This window comes from Opisthocomus hoazin, chromosome 4 (genome assembly GCF_030867145.1).
Source record: "Opisthocomus hoazin isolate bOpiHoa1 chromosome 4, bOpiHoa1.hap1, whole genome shotgun sequence".
Classification (NCBI taxonomy): Eukaryota; Metazoa; Chordata; class Aves; order Opisthocomiformes; family Opisthocomidae; genus Opisthocomus; species Opisthocomus hoazin.
In genome coordinates, this window is record NC_134417.1 from 8,692,528 (window position 1) to 8,714,101 (window position 21,574).

The window sequence follows — 21,574 nt, forward strand, 5'->3', positions numbered from 1 at the left end:
TAGGTGTGTGAACCCTTGTACAGCAAATTTTAGCCAATCAACACTAAGCCGGCTTTTCTCAGTCACCTTCTGACTGCTGATGGCTTCAGAGCGGTCCATAGACTCTGTTTAGATAAATCACGTAATGCACTCCTAGCAAATATCACCGCAACTGCTACCGTTGTGGGCAAATGATTTCTTTTCAACCTAAACCTCACAGAAACGCCGTTTCCTTCAAACAGCCTGGCTGAAGCCAAGGATGCCTGAGCAGGTATGACAGGCTCAAGTCGAAAGACAGAGCACGCAAACAGGGATCTTCCACGTCATCCCAAAGTCTTGTTTTCCATTCTTGAAGCCATCAACTCAAACACAATATGAAACAGTTACTGAAACATGTTATTGCCAGCTTGTTTGTAATTACATAATCACTGGTTCCTCTTCCCAATGAATGCATAGCTAACTGAGTAAGGGCTGTCACGGAAAGGGACTTGGATTGTACATCTGGCACAGCTAGATGCTCAGGATGCGAGCACAGAGCAAGCACATCCCATGGCCAGCACCGGTCTGCTCTCATAGCACTGAAGCCCAAATACAGGCTAGCACCAAACACACTTTACCTGAGCCTTCTCTGGTGCTCAGATAGATTTCTACACCCTTCATGAGAAAGGTGACCCAGCACTCTCCTCCCACCACTTTGCCTGGTGACCGGCTCCACAGTGGAACAAGCCACACTCACCAATGCTCGCACACCGCCCCAGGACTGGAGGCTGGTAGACAGGTTGCTCTATTGCCTGTACAAGCACTTCTCGAGTACTAGAGCTAAGATGCTGCAATATTTCTTTTGTAACAAAAAGTGATTGCCTTTCCCTACCCTGCTCCCCAGAAAGGAATAGCCTTGCACGCACCAGCAGGACAGTCCGCATAGTTCAACTGTATTTTAGGCTTGTGGTACAGAGCGGACTGCTTTGTGGTCTTGGGAACAGGGAAGAGCTGCTTTCTCTGTTAGACATCCTCTGGTTTCTCTGTTGTGCCTCTGCCTTTAACAAAGATTGATGTGACAGGTACAGTCCACTAAAGTAGCAGTACATTTTTTTTGAAATGATGATATAAGGTCACATTGAAGAGCTTTCTCTGGATGTTATTTACATGACAAACACGAAGTTCAATGCCTGATTTAATGCACAGCAGTTCTATCATTGGACTTCTTACGTTAAAACACGTTGGGGCTATTTTCCCACCTTAAAAGCAATGTACAGTGTACAAATAATGAGTATTTTCTGGAAGCAGAGAAACAGATCAGCTTCCCTAGGAACACGTTCAGAATACAGCTTCCCCTTCCATCTGGCATGGTGCCTTCCCAGCAAGGCAGAAGCGGAATTTCTGAGACCTCTTCACGAACAAGCAATAAAAGACTCATGAGATGAGATACTTCAGCAGCTTCCTAAAAGGCACATCAACTGGAGACAGAGATCGGTCAGGCTGGGCACCGCGGTTTGCACATGATCTATTGCCGCCCCTGCTGCAGGAGAGTGCCGGTTCCCAGTGAAAACAGCTCTCCCCAGCTCACCTCAAGAGAAACCTGTCAGGAGGGAAAGAGCCTAGCGAGTTTTCACTTTGGCCTTTGAAGTTCTTGCTTGGCTGACTGATGCTCGCCCATACATAACTAGAAGAAAAGACTTCCATTGTGCCGCTCTTTACACCAAGTGTATTATTCTCCAGACAAAAGCTTTCGAGTCCAACTTTTCAACACACCTCTCTTTAGGGTGTACTGTTTCTAAGCCATAAAATCTTTTTTGTTCATAAAAAAAAAATTGACAGCTTTTCCCCCTCAGGCAATCCACTCTGCTTGTTAGTTTTTTGTATTGCTGTTTGCAAACGGATACCACAGACGCACAGCAGTTCGCAACCGAACAGCGAGCACTCATCCTCCGAAATGCAGTGTTTTTCCCCAGCATAGTCTCCAGTGGCTTACCCACAGCAGCTTTAAACATGAAATATAAACACTGTAGGAACTCCCTGGTTTGAGACGAGACCTGGAGAATAATCGCTGTCCCTGAAAACATCTCCAACATCTGGCAGCTCGCTGCTACGTGCCGGGTCTGTGCGCTGGGTCAGGGCAGGGCTGCAGGAGCAGGGCAGGGGGTTAAGCAATGAACATGCTCAGCACCTGCTTGCTCTCTGCCTGATTCTAATCAGTATTCTCCTCTCGTGCCCAGGAATGCTAGAATTCCCATTTCCTCAAAAAAAAACCCTATAACTTTCTCCCCCTCGAAGGAAGGGGGGGAGAGAAAAAAAAAAAACCCTCTTGGTTTAGGGTCTGACCAAATTTTGTTCAAGACAATGCAAGTTTTACCATTAAACTCAATGGGCTTTTTTGAGGTTTATGAGAAATCTCACATGCTTGACACTATTAATCAGAGGAATTAGTTGGTGTTAAAAAAAAACAAACAAACAAACAAAAAATCAAAACTCACAATTTTACTGTTTAAAAAGCTGACTGTAACAATGCCATTTTCCTTGAAGTCCTTGAAATCAGTAAAACCTATTTGTATCAGCAACTCTGGAAATCAAGTCTTGCCTTACTGCAAATTGTACTGCAGTTGCACATCTAAAATATTTTATTTTCTTTTTTAAGACCTGTTGACAAGTTCAAGCCAGTCTATCAGCTGGAACTGGCTCCTCATTTTTTTGGCTCACAGCTTTATGTCCAAGTCACTAGACTATTTCTTTCTGTCACGAAAAATGTTTATAAAAGAAAGTACAGATTTCATTTTTCAGAAAGTTTGAAAACAAACCAAAACCATTCATTTCCAATCAGTCTGTGTAACACAAAATCCCACCACTGAGAAACTCATTCTGTTGCATAAAGATTTTGAAAGCTATAGTTTTAAACTATAAATACTAGCAATATACAACAAAAGAATGTTTAAATCATGATTTTTGTCTCCTTTCTGCTCAGTTCATATTTCTATTTTAACAAATACATAAGTTAAAAGAAATCAATTTTTAAAATAAATAAAACATTTTAAGCAGCTATCCAGAAGTTGTGATCCGTTCTTAGTGAATGCACCAGCAACACCCAGTTCTAGAAAACAGCCCGAGACCTGCGTGCCCAGTCACAACCACATAAATTTCAAGCACTGAATATTTGCTTAGAACCAAATATTATTTGCATATACTATTGAATAGATTTTCCACACCACATATTTGAGAAAATTACAGGCTATTCATGGGAAACCCAGCAAAACCAGAAAAAGTATGTATCACTAATTGCTGTACTCCAGTAAACACACTGTGGCTCAGAGCCCCAGTGTAAATTGAGGCAACACCTCTGAATTCACGAGCTCAATCCCAGCTATTGATCTGCTTTTGCTGTAAACAACAGTAATAAAAGTAATAGAAATAAAAACGCTGAGTCTTGATCTACTTCACCAAAACGCACTCACCTGCCATTCTGAGCCGGGGGCTGCGGCACCGCTCTGCCCAGTGAAGAGGTGCTCCACGCCACGGGCCGCTGGCCCAGAGGGCAGCCCTGGGCCCCTCCACAGCCAACCCAGTGTTCCCCAGCTCTGCAACCCCAAAGGCTGGAAGCCCAACTGCTCTTCTGATGAGAGGTTACAACCCTTTCTAGGCACAAAGCATTCATTCTAAAACATCATTTCATCTGGATTTGCAGTTTTGACGGATGAGCTGTGGCAGCTGAACCTATGTAGCACTTTTTATTTCTGGATCCCAGGCATTTGGAAATACCATCGAGGGAGGAAAATATCATCGGTCCCATTTGTAACAAAAAACTCCCCACAAAGCTACAAAGAGAAGATTCAGCCAAACAGGAGCAGCTGACACAGTCACATCTCCTACGCTCCTGACCCTTCTCTGCTGTAAACACTGCCAGGATGCACAGCAACAGGAGGAAAAAAATAAAAATTAAGGAGAGCATGGAAAGCAAGAAACAACAGCTTCTTCCTGCTCTGGGGATTCCCAACCAAGCAGGGGCAGAGACCAGTAACCGGGGAGGGGGAGTGAGCAGTCCCCTCTCAGCTGGCTCCAGGCACAGGCAATACAGAAAGTCACCCGGAGAATCGCCGAGCACATTACAGCAACTCAAACCAGCTCTCTTCCAAACCAAAGCCCACTCTTCTAGCACTAATTTTGCTATGACCAATTTTTTTCTTGCTTGTTTGTATTTAGGGGTATCATTTACTTATAAACACATGAGTCACCAAGATCCCTGTTTCCTACTCTAAAAGGATACTAAAAAAACTCCTTCGTCCCACCCCAAAGATGCAAAACCACACTCACCACAGTCCCATCAGAAGACTGTCGAAGCCTGTGGAAAGATGCCTTGGGCAGCTCCTTTCCCACAGCTGTGGGAACTTCAGCAGCAAACTGGCCCCAGCTGTGCAAGCAGGGGGAAGCCATTTAGCCAAAATCCCTGGGACCTAAGGTATCTACTCCAAGAGCTGAACATCACCAAGTGCAAAACACCACCTACAAAGCACAACTGCGACCACATCTCCACCTAGAGAACTCAACAGTCCTGTGGAAGCTTTAAACTTCACATTAAAAAAAAATGAAAAGCACTTACAAGTCTCCCAGAAGGGAAGGGCAGAGGCAGAGCAAGGAGCTCCGGGGGTTGGAAAGCGGGTGGCACCAGCTCCCGCCCAGGCTGGGACTTGGTGCACTGCCCCAGCCCCAAATCCCTGCAGGTCTCCCCTCACAGGGAAAAACTCACACCCAGAGAAGCACGAGGGATCTCATAACCGAAGGATCCCACCCCACAAAACCAATCCCAGACCCCCCAAGGGCACGCCACTTCTCAAAAGCCCTGAGGCTAACAGGGGAAAAACAACACAGCAAGAAAACCAAGCGCACCCAGAGGAGTTCCCCCCTTGCCGTTCTGGGAAACCCGTTGTTCTGCATGCTCTCCCACTGCTAGCCAGTGGCCACTACAGTAAGTCCCAGCTGGCCAATGTTTTTAACAGACTTCACTCTTTGATCACCTGGAGGACTTTTTTTTTTCCCCTTATAAGACTTTTCTGGGGTGTTTTATTTTTTATTTATAACTACCATTATCTGGATTCAGTTACTACATGTACGTAGGATTCTTTTAATACTCACCCTAAATTATTGTTTCTGATTTACTCTTCTAGGGCTGATAAAGTCTGTTCCTGATGTCAGATTAAGAGAAACATTTATGCCATCAGTCATCACTCCATCTTTTCGACTGCCAGTGCAGAAGTGCAGTAGCTTTGAATCCTGTCTGAAGTTCTTCCTTGGCCAAGTGAGCCATTTGAGGTCCCAATTTTTTTCCCAAAATTTGCTGTGTTGATTAAGATCAGAGGTTGATGGGAGGAACGCAGTTTGGGAGAACAGAGAGTGTCTCCCCTCCTAACACCCTTCAGCCAGGGAGGAGCCAGAAGTCAAACTGCTGCCCACCCTGCCAGGAGGGACTGATGGAGCAGATGGGTTACAGAGCTTCTCACAGCACAGGGCCAGGGGTTTTTGTTTGCCTCTTTTTGCTAAATCATGTGTTACAAAATTCTGAAGGGCAGTTCTCTAAAAAGATCTCTTTTTAATTTGTTCTGCTTGTAACATTTTAACTACTAGCCACATCAGATCTCTTACTTATCAATGAAAATAGATGTCGACTGCTATAAAGTGTTGCTAAGTCCGAGAAAGCAAATGAGCTCCCACAAATATAAAATGTAGTTAAACTTTCATATCAGGGCCAAATTCAACCTAAATAACCTGCATAGCCCTTGATGAGAGCAGGGGATTGTTCAGATGTAAATGACGGTACAATCTGGTCTCAAGAAACTTTTTAAATGTAGAAGGAGAAGGAAATAACAAAAAGATAAAGTGCCTGCTGTGTGCAGCCACTCTGCGTTTTCACCAGGAGAAGCGAGCATCCCCAGACCCTGCAGCACTTCTCTGCTGGAGTCCCCGTCGGGCAGCAGCTCGGCGCAGGCTGGCCCCAATCCCCTGCCCCGGCGCACGCAGCAGGCAGCTCGTGCCAGTCTCACTGCTGTTCAGAAGAGGCGGGCAAGCAGTTAGTTTTAAGGGCTTTTCAAAAGTTAGCACTGTATTTGCTGGAAAACAAATTATGGGTGTTAAAGCAACAGGCGTTTGTGTGATTTTCTGTACAGCTGCCAAATATTTGAGCATTTTTGCTTGATCCTGTTGATTTGAAAGGGAGTAGGTCCAATCAACTGTGCTAAGCCAGGGATGAACCCACAGGGCTTTTTCCTAACTGCAACTGCTATTCTACAACTCCTAAACAGATTCCTGAATGTTTTCTCCTGCTATTTTCCAGTTCCACAGGCATCAGCACAGAACACAGTTAAGCTAGATACCATACATGTAATAGCTACCATAGGCAGCAAGAGAGGTCAGAGCATACGATGCCTTTCTCTGCACCACATGTACTAAAAACTTAAAGAAAAGTGCACTGAAAAACTTGTAGACCTCCCTCCAAAATACTCTACCATAAAGGTTTGATGACTACTCACTTAAAACATCAGTCCTTGTGTAAACAGTCCTCAGTCACAAAACTTCTCTGGCTTTGGTGAAACTGTTAGAAGTAGGTGAGTTAGATTTGCAGGATGGTAGTTATTTGAAACTATCCCTAATTGTGTGTAAATACTGATGATCTGATTTCAGCCTTTGCTCAGACACCAGTGTCAGTCCACCAGCTGCAGTAGAGTTACTCTTGGTTTATACCTTGGTAACTGAATTTCCTGAGATCCCCCCCCCATCTATACTTTGGAGGACTTCATTGTGAAAATGGGAAAAGAGTGTATTTCACCTTCTATTTTCACATTTCTTTAGCTAAACATTTGCCACTTCCCTTCTTTTTGTCAAAATGCCTCCATTCTGAAAGCAACTTTTTTAGCTGTTCATGAAACCAGGGCAAACCTGACTCCCAGCTACTTCTGTACTGGTTTTTTCTTGCAACCAAGTCTGACTGGAGGGGCTGGGTGGGTGTCAGAGTCCCAGTTCGGCCACTGCTGCCCCCGTTCATGCTCCAACTCTTCAGCAATTCACAGCGGATCAAACAACCAGCCCTTAAGTCAAAATGAGAAGGAAGTCCTGCCACACCGTCTTCAGTAAAGAGGGATTTTCTGTGGAAGCATTCCCTGCTACCCCGTTAGCCTGGTTTCTATAAAACCTGTCTATATTTATCTCCACCTTTCCCTGAGCCGGTTAAAGATGGGGAGACGGAAAGCAGTTTTAAGTCCAGTTAGGTTACACTGCATATGTTGGTGCTACTGCCTCGCAGGGGGCACATGGATTATACAGCGTTTCCATTTTTAACAGAAGAACTGTAGTTGTTATTGCTTTGCTGGGCTGGTGTATGGAACAGATCCTGATTATACTGGCATGAACAGTCCTACTCATTTAAATAAGGTGAATAAGATTTGACAGGGGCTGAATAAGCTGTCTGCTTGCAGAAATGTCAGCTGCAGACAGTTTATTCCTCATATGATTCAAACCACCGTGATCTACGTGACATTATATCTGATAAAGAAATTACTACATAGTAATTTTTGGATCAGACATCCAACATGAGGCACATTATAAATACAAAAATCCTTAAGACAGGTCCTTATATGGACTTGTGCATGATATAAACATTGGTTGTGTTTGGCAGAAAGTCTACATCCAGGCAAATATCCATTAAAAAAAAAATCAAAAGGTAGAATGTATATCCCTGTCCTCACCACAGCTCTCCATGGAAACGACCAAGTTGAGTTCATGGACTTTAAGGAAATATGTACCTAAAATGCTTTCAAAGAATTTTACCTGTTACTTTGGGGCGAGACGTCTCCTAAAGTAGCTAAGTACTTGTAAAGCACGGACGGGCTGGTATTTTACTCAGAGATAACCAGACAAAATGAAAACAGAGTGTATTTAAGAATGAGAAAATGCAGATTAAAAAAATTCTGGTTTTGCCCTTTACTCTGCTGTTTGTCAGTACAGCAGAGGAGGCTCACGCACGTAAAAATCAAATGTAAGGCTGTCTGACTCTACCAGGCTGCTTACTACCGTTCGTGAAGCTAAATTCCTGTGTGCAGAGATGCCGGTGGAAGCAGCGGGACCTGCACCTAATGCTCACATACCCCACAGTTCAGATGCAACTTCGTACCATAATTACAAGCCAACATAACACGCCCAGATTGCACAGCCTCTCCGGCTGCAGATGAGGTGGAACACATTTTACCATCTCTGAAGTCAGTATAGCTTTCTGTAATGCAGCAAGGAACCGATTCTTCTCAAGGACTCCTGCTTGCTTTTCAGCACAGCCTGGCCGACCCGACTTTCCCCCTTTTTTGAGGAAGGGCAGCACAACCGTACTAGCAGACACGAGTGAGGTCTGTAAAATCGAAACTGAAGAAAACGCACAGAGAAATGCTGCAAGCTCGTTTGTGTCCCCTGTATACTGAGAGCCCAATCTGGAGAACTGGCTGCCTTCTTCTCAAACTCCCTTTCTTCTAGTGACAGCCCCAGACCATTTATCTACTACGTGATTCGGTACAAAAAAAATTTTTCTTTTTCTTTAGACTACAGTCTTCAAAAGATTACACGCAATAAAATCAGTTTCATTAAAATTCAGTGAAATACCACATATTTACCTGCTGTAATAGCAGAATTTCAGTGCATTGTACGCTAAAAATAAAATAATTCAAACAAAACCAAATCCAATAATGCTAAACAAAAGTCCCCCACAAAACTGTAAGAGCGTACAGTGCATACATCCAACAGACCATGCAAAATAAGGATTCCATTCAAATTTCACCTCTCATTAAAGACAATTTGGGCATTAATCCATACAGGTTTAGGAGAAAAGAAGGATTTTCCAAAACAGATAAACTGAAATGATCCCCCTTTGATCTCCGAGGTTAAGAATCAGCGACAATGAAGATGAACAACAAGGGGCAGAACTACTGGCCTTTTTATGTGCCACAATGGCATCAGCAAACAACTACTTAATCAATATTTGGCCAGGGACACTGAAAACTTCCTTTTCAAATTTTAATTCCTAGTTGTAAAACAACTGTAGGGCAACCAGCAAGATAAGACATTAAACTGACTGCTTAATTGCTTTTTACTGTCTTACTGGTTATATATGCACATTCTTAATAGTTCGTGAATCTTTATTTACTACGATGAATAAATGACCTGTCGACAATTACACCAAACTCCACTAACTAAATAATCTCGGTGCGTGACACGCTTTAACTCTAATGTGTCCTCAGTGAGTTTTAATTTCATTACACTTCACTTTTTTTTTTTTTTCTAGGCAGAGTGATTTAAGCTGAATTAGTTTAACAGCATGGGGCAGGAGCACTCCAGGGCAAGTAAAGTAAAATGCTGTGCTCACACTACCCTAAACAAGGTCTTGCAGTGAATTATATTACTGTACATCATTTTTATTAGCCAGAGAGCTCAGCGTTTGGGGAACACTTGGAAGTATCCTGCATTTTTATTTATATATTTTGTTCTTTCTCTAGCCACATGTGTTTGTTGCATAGGATTTAAAGTGACATTTACATGGAGAAATTCACATTGAGTGCCTTGCTCTGATTTATTGCTTTGCGTTTCACTCAATTTCTTCTTAAATTAACCAGAGAGCACTTTGTAGTTCTGCTTCATTTCCCAATGCAGTTTTATTACACAGCCCTAGGGACTTGTGATAATTTATCACTATCAACTTTATTGGCTTCCCTCTTCTAAACCCTGTTCCAACTCTTATCAATAAGTAAACCTAATGCCAGACTAAACCTTTCCTGAGTAGCTGTTAGATAAAAGTGTGGTCTTTGACTGATGCAACAGAGAATTACTATCTGAAATCAGACATAAAAACTAATCTGTTTTAAGGATTTAATCAGCATCAATTTTTACTTTCAGCATTGCTTTCTATTTTTTTTGTTATCTAATTAAAATCTCTCTCTGCTGATACCATCGCTACCTTTGTGTAAACACAGATAGAGAGATCCTTGCCCTCGATGAGTTCTGCCAGAGACTTTCACTCGGGATTAGAGTCACGCTCTTGTTTAGTGGGTACTTTCTCTTAACAGAATAGAACAAATTTGAGCCCCATTGCTGCCTGCCCCAACCCACGTGAGTAACTTTACACACATGAATAGGCCCTTTGAGTGGGACTCCTCGCCGTTGCCCACGTATGACAGCGTTCGCAAAACTGGAGGTCGGAGACCCGATCCAGTAAACCTGGATTTCTGAGGATTTCCCCCAGAGCTGCAGTTGCTCAGCACATTACCGAGCTGGTTTCAAGACGAGCCTGATCCCCACCATGGTAAATTCCTACTGACGTCAAGGATTTTGCAATTGCAGGAGAATCCAGAAAGCCAAAGATAAAAATTACATTTTCGGAGCAAATCCCAGCCACACAGAAGCTGACTGATCATGTTTCTTGCCTCAGCCTTTCCAGAATGACACTGTGTAAGTCCAATCGATTAAGACTTTCACAGTAACCAAATCAGATGCAAACTTGGGTACAAATTCAAGTAAATCAACTGCTGTGTGTGAAGCAATCCTGATGTTGGCTGAAACAACATTTGCCTTTGCTCTAGATGCACGTTCTAGAAGAACTGCAAAGGATGACTATGGCCGTTCTGCCTGAGTAGGTGCTGACTCTTTTTAAGGTAAGGAAAGTCTTCCTAGGATGGTGAAACATGCAAACCCACTAATGCAACAAGGATTTGAAGAAAGGAGTATGATGTATCTATATATTACTTCAGAGAGCCGCCGCGAGACTAACAGCCTTTCTCCCCACAGCTGGAAGTGTCACCAGTGCTCACGTAAGGCGATCGGCGCGCAGTGAGTCCGACAATTAGCACTGTCCTCGCAGTCCCCCAGCTCGGCCCGAGACAGGAGGGCACGGGCTGCTCCTGGCACCTTCAGAGCAGCAAACTCCACTCTGAAGTAACTCAAAACACAAACATTTAGCACCTTTCTGAAAATGCTCAGCATGCTGGGACATCGCGCTTTCACTTGTTGGCGAGTTATTGATCGCTGAGGTCACCTGTTATTATTTCTAGCTCAAGAATAATTATTTGGAAGCGGGACCCTGGCCCAGAGCCCCACAGCAACAACAGGTCAGGCAGAAAAAACAAAGCCCAGAGTCCAGGTAAAAGAGGCTTCATCGCCTATTCCCATCTGCACTTGTGCAGCACCTGGCTTTTCTGTCCAGGGCTGGACTCACACTATTGAGATGTGAGGAAAGAAAGGGAAAAAAACAGACAGAAAATATTATTGCTGCTATCTGCTTTGAGCCAAATCCTGGAGCCACTAGGGAGTTTTTCTTAATTAAGCACTATTTCCTTGTCAGCTCCGAGAGCCTCAGAAATGAAATTCTGTTCAAGTTACATGAGCTGATGTTTAAGACCTGCTAGTGAGCAAATATGTAACGTCCTGTATGAAATCCCAGACTCAGGATGATGACTGCCTGCAGCCACAGTCACCACTAGGAGCACTGAGCGAGGGAACACATTGTGTTTCTCAGCCATAGGACACAACAGGATTTCACACCACAAGTAAGTCCTCTTACCACTGCGCCCCTGGGACAGGACGCGGGAGCAAAATCACAACAAGCCACGCATCAGAAAATCACAACCAAAATCCGAGCTCGGCGTCTGCCTCATCCCATGCTCCGGCTGCTAACCCGACGGGCTACACTGCAGAAATGAATGGGATGACTCAAACTGATATCTGGTGCCCTCATGTTAATCCCGTCCCTTAATAAACTGCCTTTATTAGTTTAACAACCTAAAAATAACTGGCTGCATGATACTGACCAACCCTAATCAAAACATCTGCAAGCCCATCTAGCCTGAGCTACCCTTCAGATCATGTGCCACCACTTCAAAGCCTGTGCATCAAGTCAGTAATTGTAACATTGCATCTAAATATTTAAGCTAGGGGCTGGTAGTCGCGTGTCCCATTTACAGTCAGCATCTGTCCTCTAATTCCATTACAGTACAAAGCAAAAATGTTTCCCAAAACTCGCAAACAGGAAAAGCATCACACAGCTAGAGAAGGAGCAGCAGCTTGAACTTTCTAGCTGCTGAGCAGGGCTTTTGTACTAAGGTCCTCCCACCCCCCCTTGAAACTCCCCACATACACACAGAAAAACAGGGGTGGTGCCGAAATTGTATTAATGTGAGCCTCAGGCGCACAGAAAAAAAAAAAAGAAAAGAGGAAGGGGAGGGAGAGGGGGGAAGGGTTTGGTCCGAGATGAAAGTCAGAAGGAAATAAAGGAGGCAATTTAGTCTGCTGTAGCCTGAATTGCTCTCAGTAGGGCCAAGGGTAGAGGCTGGGGATGAGTAGGGCCCTTCTTGGAGGGGTGCGCATGACTGGGGGAGGATCCGCCACCACAGCCCCGGGGGCCAATTCCGCCGGCCCGGGAACAGAGACCCCTTTGAGGCCGGGCGGGGGTCCCAGCCCCAGCCCTTTGCACCAGCTCCGCGCCCCGCCGTCCCAGCGCCGAGAGCCACCGGCTTCTGCCAGAGAACAACAGCTATATCTGAGGGACGGGGGCGGTTATCAGATTAGTCAGCAAACCACGCCGCCCATAGCTCCCGCTAAAGGTACGAGCGACTGCCTCTTCTGTAGCAGTTATGCTAAAAATACGCCCTGATGTGCCATGGAAAGGCACAAAAGTTTCTCTCTCATGTGCTTTATTTATGGTTTATGCCTTTAAGAAAGATTTGTCACGCGTCCAGAAATACAGATATGCTATTATCGAATTGTAAGCTTCCTGATACGCACTGTGACAATTAAGATTTTCTTTAAATATATATCCAAAATCAGGGTAGAGGGTGACACTGACAGAAAAGCCAAAATACAGCAAAGCGGCTGCACACGTGGCATCTGTAAACGTTGGCGAGAGACTTAAGTGTCCCTGAACAGAGGCTGAAACAGAATTACAGCAGGGCATACGAAAGTTTACCTACAGTTGCTTATGTGATGGGAGAAATCCCAAGCCACATGATACACTGTTTCCATTGCGCGTTTTTCTATAATATCGTGTTTCGCTTTTCCCTAATCCCGCTCTGCTGTAAGTACTCTCCAAATCCCAGATCTTGAATTAGGTACCATTAAAAGTACAACAATATCCTTTCCCTCAGAAAAAATGCCTCTCCCCAAGCCACCCAAATGCCGACGGCGAGGAGGGGATTTCAGGCAACATCAGCCAACGTCCAGCACTAGGTGTGTGCTCACGAGCAAGAGAGCGGTTCCTGACTCCACGCTCAGCCCTGGGACTTGCTTTCTGACCCAACCAAAAGCCTTCCCTTGCGTCTCCCTGCACCCACACTCCTGCCATCGGGGTAACTTGAGCCCCTGAGATCACAGCTATAAAAATTACTCGAACTATAAGAGACCCCAAAACACTGGACTTTTTTCACTCCGTAACACCGAGCACTCAGTGGCAAGGGCTTTGCTGCACCCCGCTGGGATCACCTTCGGACACAGCACAAGCAAGCCAAGCGTCAGGGTGCACATGGGAGATGCCCAGTCAGCAGGGACCCTCTGCCCCACCAGGCAGGGGATGCTGCAGCATCAAAACCCTCAGGAGTGGGCCAGTTCTATCAGCAAGAGAGCAGGATCTGACCTGATGATTTTTACAGACGAGCTGAAATGGAAGCTCCTCTGCTGGGAATGGGAGCTGAAGCAGAACCCTTTTTGTTGGCTGGGTATGGAAAGTAGTGGCGGACTTAATTTATGGTTGTTTTTTTCTTGCGGTGAGCTCTCCAGTGTGTTGTCCCTATAGTATCACACTATACATAAGGCATGTGTATGGCAGCAAATCTGGAGCGGCAGCTCTCTCCCGCTGCAGCAGCCCAGCTGCTCCAGGAGTCAGATTAAGCAACAGCTTGCTAGTCAGGGAGGGGGAGCAGGCGTTGCTGCGGGGAAAATCAGGCTCTCCCTCCTACTGCCAGGCCTTCCCAGGCACTGTCACAGAGCAGACGGGATTATCAAACTGCTGTTTGCACAGAACTGCCCGGCCACATTCACCCAGCAAATAAACCTGGACAGCGTAGGGCTGCTCTACCCTGTTTCATCAGGGGAAATTTTGCCACTGACTGAAATCGCAAGAAGCAAAGCGGGACGCTCAGGTCCACAGAGAATGAGGCAGAGAGCACATTGGAGGGCCGGCCGCAGCCTCCTGGCACGGCCGTGCCAGGGACCAGGAGTGAGACCCCGGCCGCAGCAAGGCACCGCCAGCCCCAGGGCTTTTCCTGCCGGGCTGGAGGGCGGCAGCCGTGTGCCCAGACACCAATTTATGGCAGATCAAGAGCCCTGCTTTAAAAAGCGGAACGTCAAAGAACAGGAAGATTATTCCAAAGAGAAGCAGAGGGGTGGGTTATATTGATAATAGTATTTTTTCTCTTGCTGTCTCTATTTTTGTTCCATAAAGCAGTGATATTATCAAGGCTTCCTATCTTCTGTTTTTAGTCCCTGTTGAGGAATTCAGGAAAGCAGAAAAGCCAGATATTTTAAAACAATTAGAGCACCGAGTTCAGCTGTCTTTCCCTTGGTGCACATCCCTCACGACAATTCTCTGTGGCGGGAGCTTCTGGGGGAAACTCTGACCCACCACGCAGGGGCAGCTAGACCGGGCAATCAAACTGTGCCTTCTCACCTTAATCTGTTACTTTGTTAGCATCTTCTGCGTGTTTGTATTACACGCATCCACGCAAACACAGACACGCAAAAGATGAGGTTTCCCTGAAAGCTCCAGTAACAGAGTTGGAAACTAAGTTTTGGGGTATTTTAGGGTTTGTTCCTACACAACAAAGAGACACCCTGCTCTTAAAGATGGGTTTCAGTTGTCCTTTGTCAATCGGCATCTCTAAATGTCTAGAAACACTAGAAACATTTTCTAGGTAAAAACAGCTACTTTTTCCATGGTGGAGAGTCCATAAAACTGCGTGGAGCATCAGCTATTAGGGGCTCATTGAATAATTCATCCCTCATTGCAAGCCCATAATGTCTTTTCTCGGCCTTTTGTGGGACTGTTTTCTCTTCTTTTCTCCTTGAATTATAAAAAGGTTGCCTTCTTTTGTTCACATCAAGCTGCTGCTAGCTGAAGCTTTGTCTGCGCAAAGCCAAAGTGTGAGTTTCAATGGACTCCCCCCTCTTTGTTTTCCAAGTTCATCTCCAAGTGTAGATTGTGTATAGAAGGCCTTCTTTGTAAAAGCTGGAAAAGTTGTACAAATGTTTGACCAGCTCATTTGGTACTTTTGTCTCGCCTTCACCAGTGCCTGTGCTGGGAAGCCACTTCCAGGCACAGGCTGCCCGGCTGGGCCCTTGCTGCCCCCGGCTTCGCCCAGCTGGGGACCCGGCAGGACCCTCCTGCAGCCCCTGGCCCAGCACCAACGCAAGCCGTTCCCACCAGTTTTAGGAGGAGAAGAATCAGAATGCGCTGCTCGCTGCCGCTCGACGCCCCGCAGCCCTCGCCCACAGCCGCCCCTTCTCTGGGGCTGCAAACCTCTGCCTGCCTCGGGCCCCTGCGCGGCTGGGCCGGGGACTCCGCGGCTGGCCTCAGCCCTCCCCGCGCCCCGGCCCCCGAGCCAAGCCACTGGTGACCCCCAGCCTTGCCCCCGCCTCCGTGCCCTTCCCGCACACCGCAGGGTTGTACTGGTGGGGGATGCGGCGGCCGCCCTGTCGGGGCTTGCTCCCGGCCCCACACCTCCCGCTGCACTGTCCCCAGGCCGACCCCCGGGAGCAGGGGGGTGACAGCCACCAGCACCCCGGGCCGTACCCCCCAGGGCTCCGCGGAGAGCGGGGGGCAAACAGGACTTTACCTCTTTCGCTGAGGATGCCATCGATGCTGTGCTTGGCCTTCTTGTCGCTTTCCTCCACCTCCTTCCTTTCCAGCTCGGCCTCCTCTTCCTCGCCTTTCCCAAACTTGCTCCGCAGGATGCGGCTGATGGAGCTCACTTCGGGGGGAGCGCAGAGCTGTGACCGGGCTCGGCCCCAGCAGCCGGGCCGGGGAGCCAAGCCCCGCATCACGGCTGCTCCCTGCGCTCCCCCCGGCCGCTGCCGCTCGGGGCTCTCGGGGCGGGGGGAGGCTGCCCGCTCCCGTTCCCCCCCGCGGGGATTTTCCCGGGGGGCTCTCCCGCACCGCGCTCCAGCGCCGGCACCGCAGCCCCGCAAGTATTTTTTGTTTGTCCGAGCCCGCGCAGCGGGTGATGATAAAATTCCACGGACACCCGCAAAAAACACCGCCCCGGCTCCATGTGCCGCTCCTCCCCCCCCCCCCGAACCCGCGGCACGGGGAGCCGCTGCCCGCCTCCCGCTCCCAGCGCCGGGGCTCCGGCCAGCGCCGAGCCCGCCAGCGGCAGCAGCCCGGCGGGGGGGCAGGGGGTACAGTCGCGGTGTAACTGAAAGCACCCCCGGCCGAGCGCAGGAATGCTCCCGGGACGCGGCTGCCGGTACCGGCGAGCTGACGCCGAGCGCTCGGCGGGCACCAGCCCGGCCCGGGGCCCCGCGCTGCCCGCCCCGCACCGGCCCCGGCTGCCAGCCCCGCGCTGCCCGGCGCGTACCTGACGGCACCGTGTTGCGGTCGCAGACGCCGTCCTTCAGCAGCTTGTCCCTGATCTCCCAGCTGAACATGCCCGCGTTTTCCCGCTTGTATTCCTCGATTTTCTTCTCGACGTCCGGCGTCGTCACCTGCTTCAGTACAGACAAGGCGGGCGGGCAGAGGCTGCGGGGCCGGGGCTGCCGGGGACCCCCGGAGCCTCCCCGCCGGCGCCGGCCCCGCGCGGAGACTCCTCTCCGCAGCACCCCGGGGAGTGGGAGGCTAAAATCGGAGAGGACGAAACAGGCAACGACGGGCCTGCGTAAGGGAAGCACCTCCCGGGCTAAATGGAGCTTCCCGGGAAACCCCGCGGGGCTGTGCGGGAGCGCGGGATCGATCCCTCGGCCAGGGAAAACCCGAATTCGGCAGCAGCGGCTGCGGCGCGGCCGAGGAGCAGACCCTGGGGAGGTGCGGGGTCGGGGCTGGCGGGGGACTCCGTGTGAGCCCAGCTCCCAGCGAGCGAAGCTCCGGCTGGGCAAAGTTCATAAAACAAAAATTTAAAAATAAAAAGTCGGGCAATGAAACGGCCGGGAGGTCCGAGCGCCGCGCGTTGTCCTCGGTGGCCTCGTGATTTCGGAATGAAGCCGGATCCAAACGAAACAAAGGTCTCCCGCGTGAGAAGAGCCCGTCGTTCCAGTAACACGCTTATAAAAAAAAATTATCCCTAGTCCTAACACCGAAAAGGAAAGTTCAGGCGTTACCATTTCGGAAGCAACAAAGGAAAAAAAACTAGCGGCAACTTCCAAGGGAAACGCCAGCCTTCCCTTCGTTTTGGTGGGAAAGGCAAGCTGCGGCGGGAGGAGGCGGCCGATCCCGGGACAGGGATGCGGGTTTGTCCGCGCCGCCGCCAGCACAAACTTCTCAGCGGCGTAGCTATAAATGCGCGCAGCTTCGGAGCGGGCAGAAAAACAACGGGAGCGGTAGATCGGCAGGCAGACAGACGGACAGAAACGGAGGTAAATATTTTTGTTTCCCCCTCGCACTTTGCCGCGGCAGAAGCGAGGGCCCGATCCCGCCGCCTGACCCACCGCGTCCCGGGGCTCGGTCCCGGCCGCGCCGAGCCCGCCGCGGCTCCCGGGGGCTTTGGGCAGCCAGGCGCTCCCGCAGCGGCCCCCTTCCCCCTACTTTCGTTTGAGAAGTTGTGGGGTTTTTTTTTAAATCAGCTTTTTCTTAATTAAAAAAACAAACAAGATTCGATCGCCTCGAAGTGCAACGCTATTTTTTAAAGCCTCGGAAAGTTTCGGAGCGGGGACGGGGCCGGCGGTGCCCGCACCCACCCCGGCCCGCCCGGTGTCCCCGGCCCCCGCGCGACGGCGCTCACCTTGGGCTTGCTGCCGCCGATGGCCCCCGGCCGGATGGAGCCCGTCTCCTGGTACCTGCAGAGAATTTTGGAGACGCAGCCGTGGGACACTCGCAGCTGGCGAGAGATGACACAGGGCCTTATGCCATGGTGGGCCATCTCCACTATCTTGTGTCGGATATGGTTGGGTAAAGGCCTGCCATTGATAAACACTCCTCCGAGCTGATTGACTCTGCCCTGGCCTAGAGGGGTAGAGACTAGAGAAGGAGGGGAGGGGAGGCAGGAGGGGGAAATGGCGTTAACGTCTCCTTCGGATCCTGCTGGGTCTTTTGTTTGTTCGTCCGTTCGTTTTGGTTTGGTTTTGTCGTTGCTTTTCTGCCAGGCAACTGGCCGCCCCCCGCCCCCGCCCGCCCCGCAGCGCGCCCCGGGCCCGCCGAGCCCCGCCGAGCCGCCCCGGGGGGGGGGGGGGGGGGGGGGGGGGGCGGCCGGACCGCTTCACCTGTTACGCCGGAGCCGGGCTGCGGGCTCTGCCCGACTGCGGCGGGGAAGGGGGAAGCGGTGCGGGAAGCCCGCTGTCTCCCCGGGCGGCTGCGGGCCCCGGGTGCGGCAAGCGGCCCCGTCCTCCCCCCGCGCAGGGCAGAACCGCCGCTCGCCGCCGCCCGGGACGAGCCCGCCTTTCCGAAGCCCCCTTCCATTCCCTTCGGCTCGCTTCCATTCGATTTTTATTATGTTTTCCCCTAACTTTTCCCCCTCTTTTTCCTAAGTTTGGGCTCCGCAAACCGCCGCCCTTCGCTCTGCCGCCGAGCGGGTCGCGGTGCCGCTGCCCCGCCGCCCATCGGGCCGGCTGCCCCCGCTCCCCCGCCGGCCGGAGAGCAGGCACCGCGCCAGCGGGCGAGGCCACAGCCTCCGGGCCTTCCCCGCAGCGGCCGCGGGACGGGGCCCGGACAGACGGCCCGGGGCGCGGGGCGGGGGGGGGCTGCTGCGTCCCGGCTCCCGGCACGGAGCGTTCTCGCCTCCCCGAGCGGGAGCGGCCCGGTCGCGGCCTTACCTTCCAGCGGGAACCCGCTGCGGGGGTAGCTCTGCCCGGCACCGGGTCGCATCATCCTGGGCACGGCTCCGGCCAGAGTTGTCATCGCGGCGGCCCGGCCCGGTTATATCCCGGTGAGGGCTGATCTAGGGGAGACCCGCGCTGTCACCGGGTCCCGCCGAATCAGCGGCGGTCCCGGAGGGGGTGGGGATGCCGCCGGGGGGCGGGGAGGAGGCAGCTCGGCCGCTGCCCCTCTGCGGGTGACCCGCGCTGCCCCGCACAGGGCGGCGAGGCGGGGGGGGGGGGGGGGGGGGCGGGGCGGGGGGCGGCGGCGCTGTCCCCGGTGAGCGGGGAGCGGCGACCGCGGGCCGGCACCATTTATCGGCTCCGTCCCCGGCGGCGCCGCCGCGATTGGCCGCCACCGCCCGGCCCGGCCGCGCCGCCCGCGCTGATTGGGCGAGAGACGCCGCTCTCCCGCACCGCACCGCACCGCGACGCCCGGCCGGCGCGGCGGCGGCGTGACCCGCGCGGCCCGGCCCGGCCCGGCCCCGGGGAGGGGAGGGCAGCACCCGCCGGCAGCGGCCCGGACCTCGCACCCGTGGGACCCCGCGTCCCCAGCCGCCAGGCGCGGAGGGGCACCCCCCGCCCGGCTTCCCGCAAAGCGCTTTGTGTGCTGGCTCCGCTCCTCCGACCGCCAGGGGTGCGGGGGGAACAACCTCCTTCCCTCTCTCTCTCTTTTTTTTAAAAAAAGAGAAAAAAGTTTCTTCCTCACTTCAGTGACTTGTGTCGCACCGCAAGCTCTCGCCGTCCAGAGGAAACTTCCCCGGGCCGAAGGGTGCTACCGGTTCCGCGCTGCCGGGAGCTCCCCGTGGGGATTTCTGCCCTGAAAAAAGATTGGCGGGGCGAGAGAGTCCCCGCGCTACACGCGTGTGCGTGAGCGGGCACGGGCATGAGGCGGTGCGTGTTGAAGTCCTGCTAACAAACGTTTGTTCCCAGGAATTTATTGTAGCATTCAAACCAAAGTGCTGGAAAAATAAAAGAGGTGAAGCCTGCCTAGGAGCTGCAGTGACCGCAGCAGGATATGACGCCGGGAGTGTTGTAAAGACTGTCTGTCCTTAAAGAAGGTACTATTGTGCACGGCCTTTTATTTATAACTTGGTAAGTGCCAGCAAACTCGCCTCCTTTACACTCTGAAGTGCCAGCCCAGCTTTCCACAGCGCTCTTTATTTGCGGTAGTCTATTCAGCAACTGTCACTCCCGAGCTTCCAGTTATTCAAGACCTTAATCAATCAAAAGGATGAGAGCCGCTCAGGTCCCCCCCTTTGAAACGAGGGAAACAATGTTCTCTGGGCTCCCGGTCCGCTCCCCCGGGACGGCCCGCGGGTTCGCGTCGCGGAGGCTGAAATCCCGCGCCGGAGTAACGGGCGAGCCCGCCCGCGGCTCTCGGGAAACGCGGAGCTGGCCGCGGAGCAGCCCGCAGACCGAGCCGCCGCTGCTCCGCACGCCGGGGAGGCTGCGTCCCGCCCCGCAGCCCCCGCGCCCCGGCCGCCGCGCCGAGAGCTCTCCCTCTTTTTAAAATTCATTAAAACCCACTCGAAAAGCCCGAGCGCGCGGCGGCCGCCGGCTCTGCGCGGGGAAGTGTTTCACGCACTCGAGGCACAGCTCGGCGGGAAGGGGGGTTGCGGGGCAGGAAAAGCCCACGCGTGTTTCTCCCGACGAGCGCAGCGCGGAGCAAACCGGAGCCAGGCGGCGAGAGGCGGCCTCGGCAGTCCCCCCGAGCTGCGACGCGGGTCCGCGTGTGTGACGCCCTTGCGCTCGTGTACGTGCGTGGGCCCGCTTCCCGCGCCCGGGGCCGCCGCGGCGGGCAGACCCCGCGCTGCCCGGTGCCGGCGTCTCCGCTCCGCGCCGAGACCCGGGGGGCTGCAGGGGGGCCCCGCCGCCCCAGCGCCTCACACCCCCCCCCCGCAGCCGCACGGGCTCGCGTGGGCGGGGGGAGCGCGGCGTGGAACCCACCTGGGCCCGTCCCGCGGCCGGGGAGACCGCTGCGTCCTCCCGCACGGCAACGGCTGGAAACTCGCGGGGAGCAGACGCGGCGCGGACGCCTGGCCCCGCTCCTCCCTCCCCTCCTCGCCGCCCCCCCCCCCCCGCATCACGGTCCTTCAGGCCAGCAGAGATGATTTCACGGTTTTCCAGTGGAAATAGCTAAAAACGCTCCTGCTAATTACAGAGCTCTTCCAGGCCAGGTGCACTTTTAATGGGATTAGCGAGTGCCCCGTATTAAACCTGCAGCACATCAAATGGACGGGGAAAATTAGCGCTATTAGGAACGCGGGCAATCACTGCGGAGCGGTAACGTCACCGCTCTCTCCTCGGCCGGGAATTAATCAATTTACACTCGCCGCGGGTTTGCGCGCGGACGTTAATTTCGCGTAGGGATGTCGGGAGGAGAGGAGACCCGCACCTCCCAGGAAACCCCCGGGCCTGGGGTCTCTGGGCGCGGCTGCCCCGGCGCTGCCCGGTCTGTCCCGGTCTGTCTGTCCCGGCTGCCCCGCCGTTCCGTCCTACCGAGCGAGCGGGTCTGCGCGGTCCCGCTCCGCCCGGGGAGGGCCGAGCCCCCAGAGCCGTGCCCGGGGAGCGGTGCGGGGCTGCGGGCTCCCGG

The 21,574-nt window shown here is 52.0% G+C and overlaps 1 protein-coding gene across 3 annotated transcripts in view; it reads right to left on the minus strand.

Annotated features, from left to right (window-relative positions):
* PAX3 (paired box 3) overlaps positions 1-19,021 on the minus strand; it is an 80,024-nt gene extending 61,003 nt beyond the window's left edge. The window contains exons 1-4 of one of the 3 annotated variants that reach the window (XM_075417300.1): positions 18,937-19,021; positions 17,910-18,145; positions 16,554-16,683; positions 15,813-15,947 (exon numbers count right to left, since the gene is read on the minus strand). In XM_075417300.1, coding sequence (XP_075273415.1) covers positions 15,813-15,947; positions 16,554-16,683; positions 17,910-18,145; positions 18,937-19,021 — 586 coding nt within the window. Of the gene's footprint in view, positions 1-15,812; positions 15,948-16,553; positions 16,684-17,909; positions 18,146-18,936 lie in introns of those variants that run through there. The other 2 variants (XM_075417303.1, XM_075417301.1) reach the window with 2 other exon arrangements.
* Between the last annotated feature and the right edge of the window lie 2,553 nt (positions 19,022-21,574).